Here is a 26,869-nt window from a genome sequence, read left to right as displayed (position 1 = left end):
AAAACATTGACAGCTGCACCAATGAGAACATCTTGACGAGCTGCATACCCACTTGGTACGACAACTGCAAGGCGCTACAGAGGGTAGTGCGTATGGCCCAGTACATCACTGGGAATGAGCTCCCTGACATCCAGGACCTCTTTACCAGGCGGTGTCAGAAGAAGCCCCAACACTTGTCAAAGACTCCAGCCACCCTAGTCATAGACTGTTCTCTCTGCTACCACACGGCAAGCGGTACCAGGAACCAACAGGACCCTGAACAGCTTCTACAACAAAGCCTTAACTAAACAAGACTGCTAAATAGCTAATCAAAGGGCTACCCAGACTACCTGCATTGACCCTTTTTTGCACTAACTCTCTTTCACTCTATATACACACACTGGACTCTACCCACACACTGGACTCTACCCACACACTGACACATACTGGACTCTACCCACACACTGACACATACTGGACTCTACCCACACACTGACACATACTGGACTCTACCCACACACTGACACATACTGGACTCTACCCACACACTGACACATACTGGACTCTACCCACACACTGGACTCTACCCACACACTGACACACACTGGACTCTACCCACACACTGACACATACTGGACTCTACCCACACACTGACACATACTGGACTCTACCCACACACTGACACACACTGGACTCTACCCACACACTGACACATACTGGACTCTACCCACACACTGACACATACTGGATTCTACCCACACACTGACACACACTGGACTCTACCCACACACTGACACACACTGGACTCTACCCACACACTGACACACACTGGACTCTACCCACATACTGACACACACTGGACTCTACCCACACACTGGACTCTACCCACACACTGACACACACCGGACTCTACCCACACACTGACACACACTGGACACTACCCACATACTGACACACACTAGACTCTACCCACACACTGACACATACTGGACTCTACCCACACACTGACACACACTAGACTCGACCCACATACTGGACTCTACCCACACACTGACACATACTGGACTCTACCCACATACTGACACACACTGGACTCTACCCACACACTGACACACACTAGACTCTACCCACACACTGACACACACTGGACTCTACCCACATACTGACACACACTAGAATCTACCCACACACTGACACACACTGGACTCTACCCACACACTGACACACACTAGACTCGACCCACATACTGGACTCTACCCACACACTGACACATACGGGACTGTACCCACACACTGACACACACTGGACTCTACCCACATGCTGATACACACTGGACTCTACCCACACACTGACACAAACTGGACCCTACCCACACACTGACACATACTGGACTCTACCCACACACTGACACATACTGGACTCTACCCACACACTGGACTCTACCCACACACTGACACACACTGGACTCTACCCACACACTGACACACACTGAACTCTACCCACACACTGACACATACTGGACTCTACCCACACACTGACACACACTGGACTCTACCCACACACACTGGACTCTACCCACACACTGACACACACTGGACTCTACCCACACACTGACACATACTGGACTCTACCCACATACTGACACACACTGGACGCTACCCACACACTGACACACACTGGACTCTACCCACACACTGACACACACTAGACTCTACCCACACACTGACACTTACTGGACTCTACCCACACACTGACACACACTGGACTCTTCCCACACACTGACACTTACTGGACTCTACCCACACACTGACACACACTGGACTCTACCCACACACTGGACTCTACCCACACACTGACACACACTGGACTCTTCCCACACACTGACACTTACTGGACTCTACCCACACACTGACACACACTGGACGCTACCCACACACTGACACATACTGGACTCTACCCACACACTGACACATACTGGACTCTACCCACACACTGGACTCTACCCACACACTGACACACACTGGACTCTACCCACACACTGACACATACTGGACTCTACCCACACACTGACACATACTGGACTCTACCCACACACTGACACACACTGGACTCTACCCACACACTGACCAACTGGACTCTACCCACACACTGACACATACTGGACTCTACCCACACACTGACACATACTGGACTCTACCCACACACTGGACTCTACCCACACACTGACACACACTGGACTCTACCCACACACTGACACTTACTGGACTCTACCCACACACTGACACACACTGGACTCTACCCACACACTGACACACTGGACTCTACCCACATACTGACACACACTGGACTCTACCCACACACTGGACTCTACCCACACACTGACACACACTGGACTCTACCCACACACTGACACACACTGGACACTACCCACACACTGACACACACTAGACTCTACCCACACACTGACACACACTGGACTCTACCCACACACTGACACACACTAGACTCGACCCACATACTGGACTCTACCCACACACTGACACATACTGGACTCTACCCACACACTGACACACACTGGACTCTACCCACACACTGACACACACTAGACTCTACCCACACACTGACACACACTGGACTCTACCCACACACTGACACACACTAGACTCTACCCACACACTGACACACACTGGACTCTACCCACACACTGACACACACTAGACTCGGACTCTACCCACACACTGACACATACTGGACTGTACCCACACACTGACACACACTGGACTCTACCCACACGCTGAAACACACTGGACTCTACCCACACACTGACACACACTGGACTCTACCCACACACTGACACACACTGGACTCTACCCACACACTGACACACACTGGACTCTACCCACACACTGGACTCTACCCACACACTGACACACACTGGACTCTACCCACACACTGACACACACTGAACTCTACCCACACACTGACACATACTGGACTCTACCCACACACTGACACACACTGGACTCTACCCACACACTGACACACACTGGACTCTACCCACACACTGACACACACTGGACTCTACCCACACACTGACACTTACTGGACTCTACCCACACACTGACACACACTGGACTCTTCCCACACACTGACACTTACTGGACTCTACCCACACACTGACACACACTGGACTCTACCCACACACTGGACTCTACCCACACACTGACACACACTGGACTCTTCCCACACACTGACACTTACTGGACTCTACCCACACACTGACACACACTGGACTCTACCCACACACTGACACACACTGGACTCTACCCACACACTGACACACACTAGACTCTACCCACACACTGACACTTACTGGACTCTACCCACACACTGACACACACTGGACTCTTCCCACACACTGACACTTACTGGACTCTACCCACACACTGACACACACTGGACTCTACCCACACACTGGACTCTACCCACACACTGACACACACTGGACTCTACCCACACACTGACACACACTAGACTCTACCCACACACTGACACTTACTGGACTCTACCCACACACTGACACACACTGGACTCTTCCCACACACTGACACTTACTGGACTCTACCCACACACTGACACACACTGGACTCTACCCACACACTGGACTCTACCCACACACTGACACACACTGGACTCTACCCACATACTGACACATACTGGACTCTACCCACATACTGACACACACTGGACTCTACCCACACACTGACACACACTAGACTCTACCCACACACTGACACACACTGGACTCTACCCACACACTGACACATACTGGACTCTACCCACACACTGGACTCTACCCACACACTGACACACACTGGACTCTACCCACACACTGACACACACTGGACTCTACCCACACACTGACACACACTAGACTCTACCCACACACTGACACACACTGGACTCTTCCCACACACTGACACTTACTGGACTCTACCCACACACTGAAACACACTGGACTCTACCCACACACTGACACGCACTGGACTCTACCCACACACTGACACACACTAGACTCGACCCACATACTGGACTCTACCCACACACTGACACACACTGGACTCTACCCACACACTGACACAAACTGGACTCTACCCACACACTGACACACACTGGACTCTACCCACACACTGACACAAACTGGACTCTACCCACACACTGACACTTACTGGACTCTACCCACACACTGACACACACTGGACTCTACCCACACACTGACACTTACTGGACTCTACCCACACACTGACACACACTGGACTCTACCCACACACTGACACTTACTGGACTCTACCCACACACTGACACACAATAGACTCTACCCACATACTGACACACACTAGACTCTACCCACACACTGACACACACTAGACTCGACCCACATACTGGACTCTACCCACACACTGACACATACTGGACTCTACCCACACACTGACACACACTGGACTCTACCCACATGCTGATACACACTGGACTCTACCCACACACTGACACACACTAGACTCACCCACATACTGGACTCTACCCACACACTGACACACACTGGACTCTACCCACACACTGACACACACTGGACTCTACCCACATGCTCACACACACTGGACTCTACCCACACACTGACACACACTAGACTCTACCCACACACTGACACACACTGGACTCTACCCACACACCGACACATACTGGACTCTACCCACACACTGACACACACTGGACTCTACCCACACACTGACACACACTGGACTCTACCCACACACTGGACTCTACACACACACTTGACTCTACACACACACTGGACTCTACCCACACACTGGACTCTACCCACACACTGGACTCTAACCACACACTGGACTCTAACCACACACTGGACTCTACCCACACACTGACACACACTGGACTCTACCCACACACTGACACATACTGGACTCTACCCACACACTGGACTCTACCCACACACAGACACATACTTACACTGACACTACAACACACACACACTGGACTCTACCCACACACTGGACTCTACCCACACACTGACACATACTGGACTCTACCCACACACTGACACATACTGGACTCTACCCACACACTGGACTCTACCCACACACTGACACACACTGGACTCTACCCACACACTGTCACACACTGGACTCTACCCACACACTGACACATACTGGACTCTACCCACACTGGACTCTACCCACACACTGGACTCTACCCACACACTGACACACACTGGACTCTACCCACACACTGACACACACTGGACTCTACCCACACACTGACACACACTGGACTCTACCCACACACTGACACAAACTGGACTCTACCCACACACTGACACTTACTGGACTCTACCCACACACTGACACACACTGGACTCTACCCACACACTGACACTTACTGGACTCTACCCACACACTGACACACACTGGACTCTACCCACACACTGACACTTACTGGACTCTACCCACACACTGACACACAATAGACTCTACCCACATACTGACACACACTAGACTCTACCCACACACTGACACACACTAGACTCCAACCACATACTGGACTCTACCCACACACTGACACATACTGGACTCTACCCACACACTGACACACACTGGACTCTACCCACATACTGACACACACTGGACTCTACCCACACACTGACACACACTAGACTCGACCCACATACTGGACTCTACCCACACACTGACACACACTGGACTCTACCCACACACTGACACTTACTGGACTCTACCCACATACTGACACACAATAGACTCTACCCACATACTGACACACACTAGACTCTACCCACACACTGACACACACTAGACTCGACCCACATACTGGACTCTACCCACACACTGACACATACTGGACTCTACCCACACACTGACACACACTGGACTCTACCCACATGCTGACACACACTGGACTCTACCCACACACTGACACACACTAGACTCGACCCCATACTGGACTCTACCCACACACTGACACACACTGGACTCTACCCACACACTGACACACACTGGACTCTACCCACATGCTCACACACACTGGACTCTACCCACACACTGACACACACTAGACTCTACCCACACACTGACACACACTGGACTCTACCCACACACCGACACATACTGGACTCTACCCACACACTGACACACACTGGACTCTACCCACACACTGACACACACTGGACTCTAACCACACACTGGACTCTACCCACACACTGGACTCTAACCACACACTGGACTCTACCCACACACTGGACTCTACCCACACACTGGACTCTAACCACACACTGGACTCTAACCACACACTGGACTCTACCCACACACTGACACACACTGGACTCTACCCACACACTGACACATACTGGACTCTACCCACACACTGGACTCTACCCACACACAGACACATACTTACACTGACACTTCAACACACACACACTGGACTCTACCCACACACTGGACTCTACCCACACACTGACACATACTGGACTCTACCCACACACTGACACATACTGGACTCTACCCACACACTGGACTCTACCCACACACTGACACACACTGGACTCTACCCACACACTGTCACACACTGGACTCTACCCACACACTGACACATACTGGACTCTACCCACACTGGACTCTACCCACACACTGGACTCTACCCACACACTGACACACACTGGACTCTACCCACACACTGACACACACTGGACTCTACCCACACACTGACACACACTGGACTCTACCCACACACTGACACAAACTGGACTCTACCCACACACTGACACTTACTGGACTCTACCCACACACTGACACACACTGGACTCTACCCACACACTGACACTTACTGGACTCTACCCACACACTGACACACACTGGACTCTACCCACACACTGACACTTACTGGACTCTACCCACATACTGACACACAATAGACTCTACCCACATACTGACACACACTAGACTCTACCCACACACTGACACACACTAGACTCGACCCACATACTGGACTCTACCCACACACTGACACATACTGGACTCTACCCACACACTGACACACACTGGACTCTACCCACATGCTGATACACACTGGACTCTACCCACACACTGACACACACTAGACTCGACCCACATACTGGACTCTACCCACACACTGACACACACTGGACTCTACCCACACACTGACACACACTGGACTCTACCCACATGCTCATACACACTGGACTCTACCCACACACTGACACACACTAGACTCTACCCACACACTGACACACACTGGACTCTACCCACACACCGACACATACTGGACTCTACCCACACACTGACACACACTGGACTCTACCCACACACTGACACACACTGGACTCTAACCACACACTGGACTCTACCCACACACTGGACTCTAACCACACACTGGACTCTACCCACACACTGGACTCTACCCACACACTGGACTCTAACCACACACTGGACTCTAACCACACACTGGACTCTACCCACACACTGACACACACTGGACTCTACCCACACACTGACACATACTGGACTCTACCCACACACTGGACTCTACCCACACACAGACACATACTTACACTGACACTTCAACACACACACACTGGACTCTACCCACACACTGGACTCTACCCACACACTGACACATACTGGACTCTACCCACACACTGACACATACTGGACTCTACCCACACACTGGACTCTACCCACACACTGACACACACTGGACTCTACCCACACACTGTCACACACTGGACTCTACCCACACACTGACACATACTGGACTCTACCCACACACTGGACTCTACCCACACACTGGACTCTACCCACACACTGACACACACTGGACTCTACCCACACACTGACACACACTGGACTCTACCCACACACTGACACACACTGGACTCTACCCACACACTGGACTCTACCCACACACTGGACTCTACCCACACACTGACACACTGGACTCTACCCACACACTGACACTCACTGGACTCTACCCACACACTGGACTCCACCCACACACTGACACACACTGGACTCTACCCACACACTGACACACACTAGACTCTACCCACACACTGACACTTACTGGACTCTACCCACATACTGACACACACTAGACTCTACCCACTTACTGACACACACTAGACTCTACCCACACACTGACACACACTGGACTCTACCCACATACTGACACACATTGGACTCTACCCACACTGACACACACTGGACTCTACCCACACACTGACACACACTGGATTCTACCCACACACTGACACTTACTGGACTCTACCCACACACTGACACACACTGGACTCTACCCACACACTGACACACACTGGACTCTACCCACATACTGACACACACTGGACTCTACCCACACACTGACACACACTGGACTCTACCCACACACTGACACACACTGGACTCTACCCACACACTGACACACACTAGACTCTACCCACATACTGGACTCTACCCACACACTGACACATACTGGACTCTACCCACACACTGACACACACTGGACTCTACCCACATGCTGATACACACTGGACTCTACCCACACACTGACACATACTGGACTCTACCCACACAGTGGACTCTACCCACACACTGACACACACTGGACTCTACCCACACACTGGACTCTACCCACACACTGGACTCTACCCACACACTGACACTCACTGGACTCTACCCACACACTGGACTCTACCCACACACTGACACACACTGGACTCTACCCACACACTGACACACACTAGACTCTACCCACACACTGACACTTACTGGACTCTACCCACATACTGACACACACTAGACTCTACCCACATACTGACACACACTAGACTCTACCCACACACTGACACTTACTGGACTCTACCCACATACTGACACACACTAGACTCTACCCACATACTGACACACACTAGACTCTACCCACACACTGACACACACTGGACTCTACCCACATACTGACACACACTGGACTCTACCCACACACTGACACACACTGGACTCTACCCACACACTGACACACACTGGACTCTACCCACACACTGACACTTACTGGACTCTACCCACACACTGACACACACTGGACTCTACCCACACACTGACACACACTGGACTCTACCCACATACTGACACACACTGGACTCTACCCACACACTGGACTCTACCCACACACTGGACTCTACCCACACACTGGACTCTAACCACACACTGGACTCTAACCACACACTGGACTCTAACCACACACTGGACTCTACCCACACACTGGACTCTACCCACACAGTGACACACACTGGACTCTACCCACACACTGACACATACTGGACTCTACCCACACACTGGACTCTACCCACACACAGACACATACTTACACTGACACTTCAACACACACACACTGGACTCTACCCACACACTGGACTCTACCCACACACTGACACACACTGGACTCTACCCACACACTGTCACACACTGGACTCTACCCACACACTGACACATACTGGACTCTACCCACACACTGGACTCTACCCACACACTGACACACACTGGACTCTACCCACACACTGTCACACACTGGACTCTACCCGCACACTGGACTCTACCCACACACTGACACACACTGGACTCTACCCACACACTGACACACACTGGACTCTACCCACACACTGGACTCTACCCACACACTGGACTCTACCCACACACTGACACACACTGGACTCTACCCACACACTGACACTCACTGGACTCTACCCACACACTGGACTCTACCCACAACCTGACACACACTGGACTCTACCCACACACTGACACACACTGGACTCTACCCACACACTGAACTCTACCCACACACTGACACACACTGGACTCTACCCACACACTGACACACACTGGACTCTACCCACACACTGACACATACTTACATTGACACCTCAACACACACATACAGACTTCAAACGCCTGCACACACTTAACACATACACACATGTGTACTGATGCCACACACACACACACACTCACACATACACACACTCACACATACACACACTCACACACACTTTCACCCTCACCACATACACTGCTGCTACTGTTTATTATCTATCTTGTTGCCTAGTCATGTACATAGCTACCTCAATTACCTCCCCTCCTCCTGCACATGGACTCGATTTTTATACTTCCTGTATATAGCCATGTTATTGTCTACTTCCTGTATATAGCCATGCTATTGTGTACTTCCTGTATATAGCCATGTTATTTTCTACTTCCTGTATATAGCCATTGTATTGTCTACTGCCTGTATATAGCCATGTTATTTTCTACTTCCTGTATATAGCCATTGTATTGTCTACTCCCTGTATATAGCCATGTTATTGTAACGGTCGTCGTAGGTAGTGGACCAAAATGCAGCGGTTTGAGTGCTCATTTTAACTTTATTAGAACACTTACTAAACAAAACAAGAAAAACTAACTGACGACAAACAGTAATGCAGGCTACACACAGCTATGCAATAACAACCTCCCACAATTCCCATAACAAACACACCCCTAATTATAGGACCTTCAATCAGAGGCAATGAGAAACAGCTGCCTCCAATTGAAGGCCCCAATCCCAATAAACTAAACATAGAACTAAACACCCTAGATCAGACATAGAAATACACAACATAGAACGTAACCAAAAACCCCGGACTAATCTAATCAAACACCCCTCTACATAAACACATACTCTAACACACCCCGAACCACATAAAACAAACAGCCCCTGCCACGTCCTGACCAAACAATAATAACAAAATAACCCCTTTACTGGTCAGGACGTGACAGTTATTTTCTACTCCCTGTATATAGCCATGTTATTGTCTACTTCCTGTATGTAGCTATGTGTGTGTCTGTACCAGTATTGGAGAGCCATCTGCAGGGCTGTGCTGTCAGCTTCGTGTCTGCTGAGCGTCATACTGATCTGCTCAGACTCTCCCTTTCTCCTGTCCAGAGCTGCAGTCAGACGCTCGTTCCGGGCCTTCAGCCTTTCTATACACCTGTGGGGGTTATCGAGGGAGGTCAGGGTCACGACACCCAACACACCACACACCACACACCACACAACACAACACACACAACACACCACACAACACACCACACACCACACACCACACCACACAACACACACCACACAACACAACACAACACACAACAACACAACACACACCACACAACACAACACACAACACACAACACACAACACACAACACACAACACAACACACGCAACACACCACACAACACACCATACATCACACAACACACACAACACACCACACAACACACCACACACCACACCACACACCACACAACACAACACAACACACACCACACAACACACAACAACACACACAACACACCACACACCACACACCACACAACACACCAGTTGGGAAACACTGACCCACACCACCATGTTGTAATTTAACCCTCTCAGTTGTACGTACCTCTGTAGTCTGTCTGTCTCACCCTCCAGGCTGACGCTGGGGCTGGGGCTAGGGCTACGACAGGGGCTGCCTTGTGGGACACTCCCAGGCCAGGGGGAGGGTGATGGAGAGGCCGAGGAGGATATGTCCCCCCCAGTTGAGAGGGCCGGGAAGATCCCCATGGCGATGGGTCTCCTGAGGAACAGAGGTGACCCGGGGAAGGGAGGAGAGCCAAGGAATGAAGGGGAACCAGGGGAACCAGGGGAGGCCCAGCCAGGACTCAGAACCACACCACTGGAGCTCCCTGAGGAGCTGTAGGGAGGAGAGAGGCTGCCTGTTCGCCACGCTTTATGGAGACCCAGTAACTGGCACCAGACCCATAGACAGAGAGAGTTTAGCCATTCGCCAGCAGACAGACATAGTTTGACCATTGTGGTTTCAACCAAAGCATTATGATGCTAGATCAGAAAGATACAGTAAACTATATGGTCATAGCTCTCCCTAGCTCCCTGATTGGCTAGTTTGTGGAGTTTTCACCAAATTGATTACACAAATCCTTTTAGATCTAGGATTATTGAGATGTAGCCTGTTGCACTTCCACCTACCCTCTCATGTAGACTGTTCCTCTCAACCTCTATGTCTCCCACCGTGACCTTTGCCCCCTCCAGTTCTTCCTGTCTGCTTTGCAGGCTGCTGCGCAGGTCACAGTTCCGCTGGTGAAGTGCCAGGATGTCCTTCTGGTATTGCTGACGCTCCTCAGGGGGCAGACCAGACGGGTACGAGATCCCAAACTCTCTCTCCATCTCCTCTAAGACCTGAGGAGAAGTTTGAGGTCACACATAACTTAATTAGTTAGGCATGATTCCAGGGTAATTAGGTTTTGAGGCCCACGTGGTAATTAGCCTACATAGGTCACTCAACTGGTAGTTACAGCACTGTAGCCCGTGTTTCGAAAATATCCTGTTAGTGTGTCAAAATAAAGTTACAAGTTTAAATATAGTTCACATTGATAAAGTGTTATTCCAACGAGCTTGTTACATGGTAATAAAAAATGATGTAACATCACTCCTTGTCACCTGAGATTGTGACCATGTCTCACCTGTGTGACTTGTACCCAGCTGTCCCTGGTGGCTGTGAGGTGTTCCGTCTGTCTGTCCTGCCCACAGGCAGTGTGAGAGGCAGCCCAGGCCCTCCTGGTGTTGATGGAACCCTCCAGAACAGACATGACTCCCTGGAGTTCTGACCATACTTCACCACTACCCTCTGCAGGACAACACAGAGCAGACACGCTATTACTGTCATCACTAAAGATCTGTACACCATTTAGAAAGTCTATATATTCTATTCATTATAAATGTTGTGAAAGGATGTGGATAACGTACTGATGGCTACTCTTTGTAGTCAACTGCTAACATTTGGATATTGGTAATCCCGTACCCAGGCAGCTCTGCAGTAGCAAACAATTAAGCCTGGGGATGAGGTTAGGATATGGGTAAACTGAGCCTGGGGATGAGGTTAGGATATGGGTAAACTGAGCCTGGGGATGAGGTTAGGATATGGGTAAACTGAGCCTGGGGATGAGGTTAGGATATGGGTAAACTGAGCCTGGGGATGAGGTTAGGATATGGGTAAACTGAGCCTGGGGATGAGGTTAGGATATGGGTAAACTGAGCCTGGGGATGAGGTTAGAATATGGGTAAACTGAGCCTGGGGATGAGGTTAGGATATGGGTAAACTGAGCCTGGGGATGAGGTTAGGATATGGGTAAACTGAGCCTGGGGATGAGGTTAGAATATGGGTAAACTGAGCCTGGGGATGAGGTTAGGATATGGGTAAACTGAGACAAGTATGAATGTTTTCTACTGTTTCTAAACGAGCATTCAGAAGATTATGACCAAGAAACAAAAACAGGCAGATTACCAAGAAAATGAAAACCTCCCAAATGATAGAGGCTGTTCTTTTCTTTGGACACACAAATAGATTATGTTTGGTCTGGCACAGTAGCCAGAACTACAACCATCATCCCTTTCTGCTCAATGCTACAAAGCACAGCACACACAGAGAGAGAGAGATGGATGTGTGGGTATTGTGAATTGTGAAGTCATGCCATGGAGCCTATGCCAACCTCTGTTGGTTACTGGTGTTTTAGATGCGGTGCCAGTGCGTTTCTCTGGGTTGCAGAGGGATGGAGGAGGGCTGGACAGGGAGGCTGGAGCCGGAGGGAGGATGACTGGCTCCTGTGGTTTAAGGTCATCTGGATCACTGAAGAGGAAAGAAGTACATCTTTCTATGAGCACGCAGCTCAGGGCAAGTCTAGTGATATTTTACAGCTCCATGAAGAATGTTCTCTCTCTCTAACACACACCTTGGTGCTTGTAATGCGCCCATTTTCCTGTTGAGTTCAGCAATGATGCTGAGTAGAGTTCCGACCTCCGCCTCACACTGAGCCAGCTCTGCCTGGGAGGGCTCAGAGTTCACCTCGGGGTCAGGGGTCATTGTGGCTACCAGGGTAACCGGGGTCATCTCCTCACCCTCTGACTGTATGTTCAAGGTATCAGATCTCCCTCGTTTGAACTCCTGTGTGGAAATAATGGACATTTTTTCTGACTACATTTTGTTTCATAAAATATATTGGACCTGAGTCAATTCAATGACCTTTGTTTTTTACTGTAAACAAACACTAAGGATTTGATATGGCCTTTGATTTTTACTGTAAACAAACACTAAGGATTTGATATGACCTTTGCTTTTTACTGTAAACAAACACTAAGGATTTGATATGACCTTTGTTTTTTTACTGTAAACAAACACTAAGGATTTGATATGACGTTTGTTTTTTACTGTAAACAAACACTAAGGATTTGATATGACCTTTGCTTTTTACTGTAAACAAACACTAAGGATTTGATATGACCTTTATTTTTTACTGTAAACAAACACTAAGGATTTGATATGACCTTTCCATAGAGCTCTCCATTAAATTACTGACAGCTGCTGTGCTCGTGACATGGAGGTTATTGTTGTTCTCTTTGGACAACCATTGTTTTGAGAAGCGGAAATGGAGGAAACAGAAGCATCCTGCAAAACCACTTCCCGCTCAGAAATATGTAGCCCAAAAAACACCTATAAGTCATGCCAAACTGAAAACAACATCACTCTTTTACAACTACTTGCTTTAATTCTGATAGTGTATAAAATGTACAAATCAACCTACTTGAACTGTTAAACACAGTTGTCTTTTAAGCAACGTATAAGGGACATTTGTGACTGTAGTACCTGTACAACACACACAGTAAGCAGTGGACAGAAGGATGTGGAAGGTTAGAGTTTGAACCACAGATGATATCAAGCTCTCAAAGACAATCATACAACCAGATAGATACACAGACAGACTTGAAAGTAATAAAAGAAGCTGGTCCCTGCATTATCTGACACACAAATGTGTCCAATGAAAGACATCAATGGTGTGAGTTCATTGCAAAATGTGGGTTACTGTACAGGTACACTTAGCCTTCACGGTAAAAAAAACACTCTAATATGACTGTTAAGAAGGCTACCCCTCAAATGTTTTCGTGCTAGCAGTCAGCACCTTTGAATGTGTGTCATGCTTGGTTTGGTACAAGATCAAATTGACAACCCCTCCCCCCCAAAAAAAAATCAGTTAGCAAAGAGGACATGATAGACTTACCTCCATGGCTTCTGTGTCAGAAGTTCACTGTGATTCTCCTGCTTCTATCTGTTGTCCACTAACTTCCATTAAACACTCGAGAACTGAGCTAACCTCTGTGGTGCTGCTGCAGCCAGACACTGCTATCCTGTTGCCTGTAGTTTTGTATAATTATACCTTCCAATGGTTCCTCCGTTTCTCTCTGTTGTAAAACTTCTGCCTGCCTGTGTGCTGCCTACCCGCTCGACTGCCCCCCCATCTCTCTCTCTCTCTCTCTCTCTCTCTCTCTCTCTCTCTCTCTCTCTCCAGACACTCACCATTTCTCTCTCTCTTTCTGTTTCTCTATTTCTGTATCTCTCTATCTGTGTGAAGCCTCTGGTGTATTGGTATTTTAGTTTTAGGAGTTCAGTGACATCACTCTGTCTGTTCCAGCTCCATCTCAGCTCCAGGATATCACAATACATAGAATAGGGCGTTTTGGCATCTAGTAGCAAATGGAAAAAACATCAGATAGTGATCCCAACCCAACCCTTGTTCTCCCTCGCATTGGATCTCTTCCTGTCTGTCTCTGATTTTATACTGTGTTTTTATCTCCGTTGAGATGCCCACTTTCAGAAGCTAAGCATAAGTATTTGAGTGACGATATGGTTGGTAATCCTTCTTAATGCGCTTCCAAGTCCACTTCATGTTTATGAACACTCCAGTGTTTAATTGCTAAATTGTAATTATTTCGTCACTGTGGCCTATTTATTGCCTTACCTCCCTAATCTTACTACATTTGCACACACTGTATATAGATTTTTCTATTGTGTTATTGACTGTATGTTTGTTTATACCATGTGTAACTCTGTGTTGTTTGTGTCGCACTGCTTTGCTTTATCTTGGCCAGGTCGCAGTTGTAAATGAGAACTTGTTCTCAACTGGCTTACCTGGTTAAATAAAAAATATTAACTAATAAACTTCAAGTTGCTTTATTATTTACTTGAATTGTGTCATCATATAAAGGGGAAGTTACTTGTTTGCTGAAAATAAGTGGACCCATTGACATAATATTAGCAACAATGTATGTGATTACACACATACAGTATTATATGATTTTACAGGACAATTTCATATTCGGACTACAATAACCACAATTCCCCGCTGCCGGAATTCCTGAATGACATCCTTCCGATCAGGAAGATGGCCGTACACAAGAAATAGTTAGCGAAATATGAACTATATTTCATTCGTTTTCTTAGTTTTATAGACGTATAACCGAGGTATTTCCTGGAGAGAAAAAAATGTAAGTTAGCGTTTTAAATATAACTATGTTTACGCATATCTATGCTTTAGTTTCGATGCTGAGATTGCTAACGTTAGCTAGCCAGCCTGCTGCCTGAGCCGGTGTCTTGATTGTGTTCATTTACATTGCTAGTTCCAATATTTAGCTAGCTGGTTTGCTAGCTATGGATTTATCTTGATTCATCCCCTGTATGTATTCAATATGCAGCCTCACGCGCTGTTTTTGAGATTAGGCTCACATTTTGCCCTGTCCGGCAACGGTTGTACAGTGAAAAGGGAACTGCTATTTGATTCACTGTTGCTGTCGAGAGGCTGGCTGCTGCGTCACTGACTGCCTGCACCTGGCATCTTTTTTTTCTGTTGGGATTCATTTGGCCCCCTGACAGCCGAGAGGATTTCTGAGGAAGGGTTGTGAACGTCTAGACTAGAGGATGCGCCCTGGTTCCCGACACTCTCACTAGGGCTACAGGCCAAATATATCACCTCTCCCCCCGACACCAAATCCAGTAGCAGGCCAGCCAATGCATCACACGGATTGATGTCTGAACAGGTTCCTTGGGACGTCACCCCATTGAAGTTGACATTTAAAAGGATTAGAGTAGGGGTTAGACTTCAGTGATGTCTCAAGGAGCACTAACCCACACGGATGCATCACACGTGTCATTCATTGTGTCCATATTTTAAGCTCATCTGTTTCCATCAAATAACCTTTCAAATAAAGTAATAACTAAAATATGTGATGATATATCCCCGCAGAAACCAGTATCCATGGAGACCCCACAGCCCGGCCCAGCAGACGGAGAGGAGCGATCAGTGGAGCTGCGGCCCAGAACACGCTCCAACCCGGAGGGTGCAGAGGACCGGCGCAGCAGCACTGGTAGCCTAGGCAACAGCAACCCCAGCACCCCGCAGCCCGCAGTGGGCAGCCGAGTGGAGGGAGAGGGGGAGGCCTCGACCAGCGACAGTCCTCCTAGCTCCACCACCACCACAGTCTCTGCCACCACAGCCCAGACCGTAGCCCCTATAGTGGCAGCTACGGTCAATGCCATAGTAGGCCTGCCCACCCCTACGCCAGTGGCCAAGGACAGGCCCAAACCCACCCAGGCTCCTCCTCCTCTGACGCCCCCCATCCCTCCCACGGCAGAGTTCCAGCTACGAGCACCCCGCGTCAACTGTCCAGAGAAAGTGGTGCGTGGTCCTGTATTGTTGATGACTAGAAACGGAATGAGATCAAAGGGATGTCATTGTGAGAGATATTGGGCTAATGAAGTTCACTCCTGGGATTTAGGCTAGATGAAAGGACGTGCAAAGGGGTTGGCTCAGACCATGTTGTTATAAGATTGTAATCCTATATTTTTTATTATGACAGATCATCTGTTTGGATCTCTCTGAAGAGATGTCATCACAAAAGCTGGAGTCCTTCAATGGGTGTGTTCTACTTCTGGTCTTGTTGACATATTTTTATTTTTTAATTAACCTTTATTTAACTAGGCAAGTCAGTTAAGAACAAATTCTTATTTACAATGACAGCCTAGGAACAGTGGGTTAACTGCCTTGTTCAGGGGCAGAATGACAGATTTGTACCTTGTCAGCTCAGGGATACGATCAAGCAACCTGTCGGTTACTGGCCCAACGCTCTGACCACTAGGCTACCTGTCGCCCCATATCTTTATCTGCTTGACGACATGTGAAGTGGCCACTCTCTAACTATGTCCAAGTTCTGAATCCTTTCCCCTCTCCCTTCAGATCCAAGACCAACGCTCTCAATATTTCCCAGAAGATGATTGAGATGTTTGTGAGAACAAAGCACAAGATTGACAAGCGCCATGAGTTTGCCCTGGTGGTTGTTAATGATGATGCCTTGTGGGTGAGTGTTGTTGACCCATTCACTTTAAGTAAATGTATTTTTCCTGAAGGCCACAACCAAACCGTTATTATTATGCTCAGTTATCACATGGTACTGTATTTCCAATCTGAGTCTAATACTATTCCATCCTTTCCGTATGCGTGTGTGTGTGTGTGTGTGTGTGTCGCTCTCTCTTAGCTGTCAGGTTTCACCTCTGACCCCAGGGAGCTGTGCAGCTGTCTCTATGACCTGGACACCAACGTGTGTGAAACCTTCAGTATCCTTCCTCTGTCACAACAACAACAAGCCATTCAGCCTGTAGTGTAGTCTAGCGTGGTATTGTATTACTGTTGGGGCTAAACATCCTGGAAGTTGTCTCCTTAATATCATTCACCAGATCTAGAGGATCTTCTTAGTGTTATGTAAGTTACATCACTTCCTCCTTTAATCACCTCTACTTTTCCCTTCTGTTGTGGTTAACTGTTGTCCTGTATCCTCTGCTGTAGTTGTAACTGCTGTCCTGTACCCTCTGCTGTGGTTGTAACTGTTGTCCTGTATCCTCTGCTGTGGTTGTAACTGCTGTCCTGTATCCTCTGCTGGGGTTGTAACTGCTGTCCTGTATCCTCTGCTGGGGTTGTAACTGCTGTCCTGTATCCTCTGCTGTGGTTGTAACTGCTGTCCTGTACCCTCTGCTGTACTCTGCTGTCCATGTAACTGCTGTCCTGTATCCTCTGCTGTCCATGTAACTGCTGTCCTGTATCCTCAGCTGTCCGTGTAACTGCTGTCCTGTATCCTTTGCTGTGGTTGTAACTGCTGTCCTGTATCCTCTGCTGTGGTTGTAACTGCTGTCCTGTACCTCTGCTGTACTCTGCTGTCCATGTAACTGCTGTCCTGTATCCTCTGCTGTGGTTGTAACTGCTGTCCTGCACCCTCTGCTGTACTCTGCTGTCCATGTAACTGCTGTCCTGTATCCTCTGCTGTCCATGTAACTGCTGTCCTGTACCCTCTGCTGTCCATGTAACTGCTGTCCTGTACCCTCTGCTGTCCATGTAACTGCTGTCCTGTATCCTCTCCTGTGGTTGTAACTGCTGTCCTGTATCCTCTGCTGTGGTTGTAACTGCTGTCCTGTATCCTCTGCTGTCCGTGTAGACGTCAGAAGATAGATCTTCCTCTCATGGATAACATCCAGACCATCCCCCCTCCGTTTGTAGTCAGGACTCTCCTCATCTACAGTAGACACGCTGGACAGCTGCAGTTCAGCCCCTCAGACGCTGTCAATGTAAGGGACAATACTGGACCACCACTGTATCAACCTACTACTGTCTACTGTTAACTCTACTACTATACCACCACTATCAACCTACTACTGTTAACTCTACTACTATACCACCACTATCAACCTACTACTGCTAACTCTACTACTATACCACCACTATCAACCTACTACTGTCTACTGTTAACTCTACTACTATACCACCACTATCAACCTACTACTGCTAACTCTACTACTATACCACCACTATCAACCTACTACTGTCTACTGTTAACTCTACTACTATACCACCACTATCAACCTACTACTGCTAACTCTACTACTATACCAACACTATCAACCTACTACTGTCTACTGTTAACTCTACCACTATACCAACACTATCAACCTACTACTGCTAACTCTACTACTATACCACCACTATCAACCTACTACTGCTAACTCTACTACTATACCACCACTATCAACCTACTACTGTCTACTGTTAACTCTACCACTATACCAACACTATCAACCTACTACTGCTAACTCTACTACTATACCACCACTATCAACCTACTACTGTCTACTGTTAACTCTACCACTATACCAACACTATCAACCTACTACTGCTAACTCTACTACTATACCACCACTATCAACCTACTACTGCTAACTCTACTACTATACCACCACTATCAACCTACTACTGTTAACTCTACTACTATACCAACACTATCAACCTACTACTGTTAACTCTACTACTATACCACCACTATCAACCTACTACTGTAATCTCTACTATACCACCACTATCAACCTACTACTGTTAACTCTACTACTATACCACCACTATCAACCTACTACTGCTAACTCTACTACTATACCACCACTATCAACCTACTACTGCTAACTCTACTACTATACCACCACTATCAACCTACTACTGTCTACTGTTAACTCTACTACTATACCACCACTATCAACCTACTACTGCTAACTCTACTACTATACCACCACTATCAACCTACTACTGTCTACTGTTAACTCTACTACTATACCAACACTATCAACCTACTACTGCTAACTCTACTACTATACCACCACTATCAACCTACTACTGTTAACTCTACTACTATACCAACACTATCAACCTACTACTGTCTACTGCTAACTCTACTACTATACCACCACTATCAACCTACTACTGTCTACTGTTAACTCTACCACTATACCAACACTATCAACCTACTACTGCTAACTCTACTACTATACCAACACTATCAACCTACTACTGCTAACTCTACTACTATACCACCACTATCAACCTACTACTGTCTACTGTTAACTCTACTACTATACCAACACTATCAACCTACTACTGCCTACTGTTAACTCTACTACTATACCAACACTATCAACCTACTACTGTTAACTCTACTACTATACCACCACTATCAACCTACTACTGTCTACTGTTAACTCTACTACTATACCACCACTATCAACCTACTACTGCTAACTCTACTACTATACCACCACTATCAACCTACTACTGTTAACTCTACTACTATACCACCACTATCAACCTACTACTGCTAACTCTACTACTATACCACCACTATCAACCTACTACTGTTAACTCTACTACTATACCACCACTATCAACCTACTACTGTTAACTCTACTACTATACCAACACTATCAACCTACTACTGTTAACTCTACTACTATACCAACACTATCAACCTACTACTGTCTACTGTTAACTCTACTACTATACCACCACTATCAACCTACTACTGTTAACTCTACTACTATACCACCACTATCAACCTACTACTGTTAACTCTACTACTATACCACCACTATCAACCTACTACTGTTAACTCTACTACTATACCAACACTATCAACCTACTACTGCTAACTCTACTACTATACCACCACTATCAACCTACTACTGTTAACTCTACTACTATACCAACACTATCAACCTACTACTGTTAACTCTACTACTATACCACCACTATCAACCTACTACTGTCTACTGTTAACTCTACTACTATACCACCACTATCAACCTACTACTGTTAACTCTACTACTATACCACCACTATCAACCTACTACTGTTAACTCTACTACTATACCACCACTATCAACCTACTACTGCTAACTCTACTACTATACCAACACTATCAACCTACTACTGCTAACTCTACTACTATACCAACACTATCAACCTACTACTGCTAACTCTACTACTATACCAACACTATCAACCTACTACTGCTAACTCTACTACTATACCAACACTGAATCAATGACCTTATCAGATGTCTACTGCTCTGACTCGTCACTGAATACTATTATGTACAGCTGTGTATCACGTGTCTTATATCTGTCGTGAGACCTAGCTCTTTCAGTGTTTGTGTTATTATACGAACAGAGACACTAACTGTCCTTGTCTCATCCTGTAGAGCATGCTGCTGTCTCCCTACTTCTTCTTTGATGTGGTTTACCTTCACAACGGGGCTGAGGAGCAGGGGGATGAGGCCAGCTGGAGGGTGAGTGGTTGAGGAGAGGGAGGGGATGGAGGGATTCAATGAGAACAACGGCACAGACATTCATCCAAGCTCTGAAATGTTACTATGTAAGATTGTGATGCCTGCTGAAAAACACTTCCATCTTTTAGTGGCACCTTACAGCTCATGTACAGTACATGACCAAAAGTAAGTGGACACCTGCTCGTCTTACATCTCATTCCAAAATCATGGGCATTAATTTGGACTTGGTCCCCCCTTTGCTGCTTTAACAGCCTCCACTCTTCTGGGAAGTCTTTCCACTAGATGTTGGAACATTGCTGCGGGGACTAGCTTCACAAGAGCATTAGTGAGGTTGGGCACTGATGTTGGAGCGATTAGGCCTGGCTCGCAGTCGGCGTTCCAATTCATCCCAAAGGCTCTGTGCAGGCCAGTCAAGTTCTTACACACCGATCTCGACAAACCATTTCTGTATGGATCTCGCTTTGTGCACGGGGGCATTGTCATGCTGAAACAGGAAAGGGCCTTCCCCAAATTGCTGCCACAAAGTTGGAAGCACAGAATTGTCTATAATGTCATTGTATGATGTAGCGTTAAGATTTCCCTTCACTGGAACTAAAGGGCCTAGCTCGAACCATGAAAAACAGCCCCAGACATTATTAATCCTCCACCAAACTTTACAGTTGGCAGTACTATGCATTGGGGCAGGAAGGGTTCTCCTGGCATCCACCAAACCCAGATTCGTCTGTTGGACTGCCAGATGTTGAAGCATGATTCATCAAATCAAATGTTATTAGTCGAATACAACAGGTGTAGACCTTACAGTGAAATGCTTACTTATGAGCTCCTAACCAACAATGCAGTTTAAAATAAAGAAAAAGGTAATTAAGGTAATATGTACATGTAGGTAGAGTTATTAAAGTGACTATGCATAGATGATAATAACAGAGAGTAGCAGCGGTGTAAAGGGGGGGGGGGCAATGCAAATAGTCTGGGTAGCCATTTGATTAGATGTTCAGGAGTCTTATGGCTTGGGGGTAGAAGCTGTTTAGAAGCCTCTTGTACCTAGACTTGCCGTGCGGTAGCAGAGAGAACATTCTATGACTAGGGTGGCTGGAGTCTTTGAACATTTGTAGGGCCTTCCTCTGACACGGCCTGGTATAGAGGTCCTGGATGGCAGGAAGCTTTGCCCCAGTGATGTACTGGGCTGTACGCAGTACCCTCTGTAGTGCCTTGCGGTCGGAGGCCGAGCAGTTACCATACCAGGCAGTGATGCAACCAGTCAGGATGCTCTCTCTGGCGCAGCTGTAGAACCTTTTGAGGATCTGAGGACCCATGCCAAATCTTTTCAGTCTCCTGAGGGGGAATAGGTTTTGTCGTGCCCTCTTCACGACTGTCTTGGTGTGCTTGGACCATGTTAGTTTGTTGTTGATGTGGACACCAAGGAACTTGAAGCTCTCAACCTGCTCCACTACAGACCCGTCAATGAGAATGGGGGCGTGCTCGGTCCTCCTTTTCCTGTAGTCTACAATCATCTCCTTTGTCTTGATCACATTGAGGGATTCATCATTCCAGAGAACGTGTTTCCACTGTTCCAGAGTCAAATGGCGGCAAGCTTCACACCACTCTAGTTGACGCGTGGCATTGCGCATGGTGACCTTAGGGTTGTGTGCAGCTGCTCAGCCATGGAAACCCATTTCATTAAGCTCTCGACGAACAGTTCTTGTGCTGACATTGCTTCCAGAGGCAGTTTGGAACTTGGTAGTGAGTGTTGCAACCGAGGACAGACGATTTTTCAGCACTCGGCGGTCCCGTTCTGTGAGCTTGTGTGGCTTACCACTTTGCGGCTGAGACGTTGTTGTTCCTAGACGTTTCCACTTCACAATAACAGCACTTAGAGTTGACTGGGGCAGCTTGAGCAGGGCAGAAATTTGACAAACTGACTAGTTGGAAAGGTGGCATCCTATGACGGTACCATGTTGAAAGTCACTGAGCTTCTCAGTAAGGCCATTCTACTGCCAATGTTTGTCTATGGAGATCGCATGGCTGTGTGCTTGATTTTATACACCTGTCAACAACGGGTGTGGCTGAAGTAGCCAAATCCACAAATTTGAGGGGGGGTCCACATACTTTTGTACAGTGCATTCGGAAAGTGTTCAGACCCCTTGACTTTTTCCACATTTTGTTATGTTACAGCAGTTTTCTAAAATTGATTTAAATTGGGGTTTTTTCCTCATCAATCTACACACAATACCCCATAATGACAAAGCAAAAACAGATTTTTTAGACATTTTTGCAAATGTATAAATAAATAACATCGCTGCACAGCTATTTCCAGGTCTCTTCAGAGATGTTCGATCCAGTTCTAGTCCGGGCTCTTGCTGGGCTACTCATGGAAATTCAGAGAATTTTCCTGCTTTGTCTTGGCTGTGTGCTTAGGGTCATGAGCGCTCTGGAGCAGGTTTTCATCAAGGATCTCTCTGTACTTTCATCCGTTTATCTTTCCCTTGATCCTGACTAGTCTCCCAGTCCCTGCCGCTGCAAAACATCCCCACAGCATGATGCTGCCACCACCATGCTTCACCACTTGGCATTCAGGCCAAAAAGTCTGAGAGAATCTTGTTTCTCATGGTCTGAGAGTCCTTTAGGTGCCTTTTGGCAAACTCCAAGTGGGCTGTCGTGCCTTTTACCGAGGAGTGGCTTCCGTCTGGTGTAGTGCTACAGAAATAGGAGAACCTTCCAGAAGGACAGCCATCTCCACAGAGGAACTCTAGAGCTCTGTCAGAGTGACCATTGGGTTCTTGGTCACCTCCCTGACTAAGGCCTTTCTCCCCCTATTGCTCAGTTTGGCCGGGTGGCCAGCTCTAAGAAGAGTCTTGGTGGATCCAAACTTCCATTTAAGAATGACGGAGGACACTGTGTTTTTGGGGGCTTTCAATGCTGCAGAAATGTTTTGGTACCCTTCCCCCAGATTGTGCCTCAACACAATCACCTGAGCTCAATTTCGAGTCTCGTAGCAAAGGGTCTGAATACTTATGTAAATAAGGTATTTCTATTTTTTAGAACTTCGCAAACATTTTCATTTTTTCCCCCATACATTTTAGAATAAGGCTGTAATTCTGAATACTTTCCGAATTCACTTCCTGTTCTATCACTGAAACCTGAAAAACTTTTCCACTTAGAGGAGATATACTTTCACAATTACAAACTGTAATTTCTTCCGTGTATTTTCTCTCTGTAGGACATCTACACATCGTTCTGTAACCTGGACTCTAAAGGCACCTGTTACCACTTCGAGGTATCTCTGTGTGGGCCGGCCATCGAGCTCCACAACTGCATGGCCAAGCTGCTGTCCCACCCCCTCCAGAGACCCTTCCAGAGCCATGCCTCCTACAGCCTGCTAGAGGGAGATGACCCCCAGGATGTAGAGGCCACCGTCTAACTGGAGGTGCCTGGTAGAGCGACGGACCCCCAGGGGAGGCCAGTGTTTAACTGGGGGTCTTCAGAGTACCCTGGTCCTGGAGAGTTACAGGGTCTGCAGGCTTTTACTCATTTGACACTGAATCAAGAGGAATGTTAGTGCAGGGCTGGCGCAAAAGCCTGTTGAGTCAAGTGTGTTAGCGCTGGACTAAATGTCTGCATACGTTGTAGCTCTCAAGAACCAGGCTTGGAGAACAATGCTCTAACTGGACAAGGAGATGGGTTGCTAGGAGATGACAATGGGGGAAATTAGGAAGCATGTGTGTATGTATTCCATTTTGTTTTAAACCTGATCTGGGGACAGTGTTTTCCTTACAAGTCTTAAAGAGTGAAATCCATGGCAGCACTTCTAGGCCTACACAATAGATGTCACCCATTTCCATGGCAATAACTAAATATAGCTATATACACTGTCAGGAGCAAGGTTGTTGTAATGGGCTGTTTGGGAAGGGTTGTAAACTGATTCATTTTCTTGTTTTTACATCAGTACACCCTCTGATGGGTACATTTGCCTTGTCAGATCAACTGTTTATATTCCCACTTATGTTGCTTGTTTTGTTTTGTCAATTGTATTTTCGTTGATCTGTATCTGATGATTAAAAGATAAATGTTAGGTTTAATCTACATGTTGTTTTTGTGTCCCAGTCCCAGTATGTCTTTTCACCACTAGGTGGTAGTATGTATATGTGTCCTTTAGAAAGTTTACCCATGTACTCAAGGGGCTACAGTCTCTTTTTAATGTTTCACTGGTAATATACTGCTTTGTAGGGGTATATATTGAGATTAGAGACCCAGGTATAATTAAATATTTGATTTAAAAGGCAAGGATAAACATCCCTCAAGGACCACAATCTTATTTTAGTTACGGAGCCAAAGGCTCAGAGATGTCAGTCCCTCTGACCTGTATCTCATAACACTTCAACATTTATCATGTTTTTATAAGCATCTCCTATCTTGAGAGGTTATGGCTTCAACAAAAAACATCACAAATCACAGCCTCTCTAAAATGGATTTAAGAACAGAAATCAAATATGTCAGTAGCCAGCCACTGGGCACACCCTGGTTCAATCATTGTAATTTGTCAACGTATTGTGACGTGGAATCAGGGCCTAAAACTAACTTTTTTGTATACCAGGCACTGGCAGGTAGATATAATAATAATAATCTACCAGCCACTATAATCTACCAGCCTCAATATTTGTTTCCACCATAATTACACCAAAAAATAGATGAGCACGCTTAGCAATGTTTGTAAA

The 26,869-nt window shown here is 47.1% G+C and overlaps 2 protein-coding genes across 5 annotated transcripts in view; one reads left to right on the top strand and one right to left on the bottom strand.

Annotated features, from left to right (window-relative positions):
- The window catches only part of ushbp1 (Usher syndrome 1C binding protein 1), a 28,143-nt gene extending 12,444 nt beyond the window's left edge, over positions 1-15,699 (bottom strand). For all 4 annotated transcript variants that reach the window (XR_001318616.2, XM_014123585.2, XM_014123584.2 and 1 more), the window contains exons 1-7: positions 15,230-15,699; positions 13,907-14,118; positions 13,667-13,803; positions 12,641-12,804; positions 12,147-12,356; positions 11,563-11,906; positions 10,973-11,113 (exon numbers count right to left, since the gene is read on the bottom strand). Coding sequence is in view for 3 of the 4 variants with exons in the window: in XM_014123585.2 (XP_013979060.1) it covers positions 10,973-11,113; positions 11,563-11,906; positions 12,147-12,356; positions 12,641-12,804; positions 13,667-13,803; positions 13,907-14,118; positions 15,230-15,235 (1,214 nt within the window). In the remaining variant the exon portion in view is untranslated. The remainder of the gene's footprint in view (positions 1-10,972; positions 11,114-11,562; positions 11,907-12,146; positions 12,357-12,640; positions 12,805-13,666; positions 13,804-13,906; positions 14,119-15,229) is intronic.
- Positions 15,700-16,337: 638 nt separating this feature from the next.
- Positions 16,338-26,233, top strand: babam1 (BRISC and BRCA1 A complex member 1). Its single transcript, XM_014123582.2, has 9 exons — positions 16,338-16,493; positions 17,249-17,680; positions 17,862-17,920; positions 18,239-18,359; positions 18,537-18,615; positions 18,736-18,760; positions 19,488-19,617; positions 22,071-22,157; positions 25,375-26,233. The coding sequence occupies exons 2-9, from the start codon at positions 17,261-17,263 to the stop codon at positions 25,573-25,575; spliced, it is 1,122 nt and encodes a 373-aa protein (XP_013979057.1). The 5' UTR covers positions 16,338-16,493; positions 17,249-17,260; the 3' UTR covers positions 25,576-26,233.
- Positions 26,234-26,869: the final 636 nt, after the last annotated feature.

Source organism: Salmo salar, chromosome ssa10 (genome assembly GCF_905237065.1).
Source record: "Salmo salar chromosome ssa10, Ssal_v3.1, whole genome shotgun sequence".
In the NCBI taxonomy this organism is placed as follows: Eukaryota; Metazoa; Chordata; class Actinopteri; order Salmoniformes; family Salmonidae; genus Salmo; species Salmo salar.
Note: the sequence above shows the minus strand (reverse complement) of the source record. Positions and strands in the feature narration are given on the sequence as shown.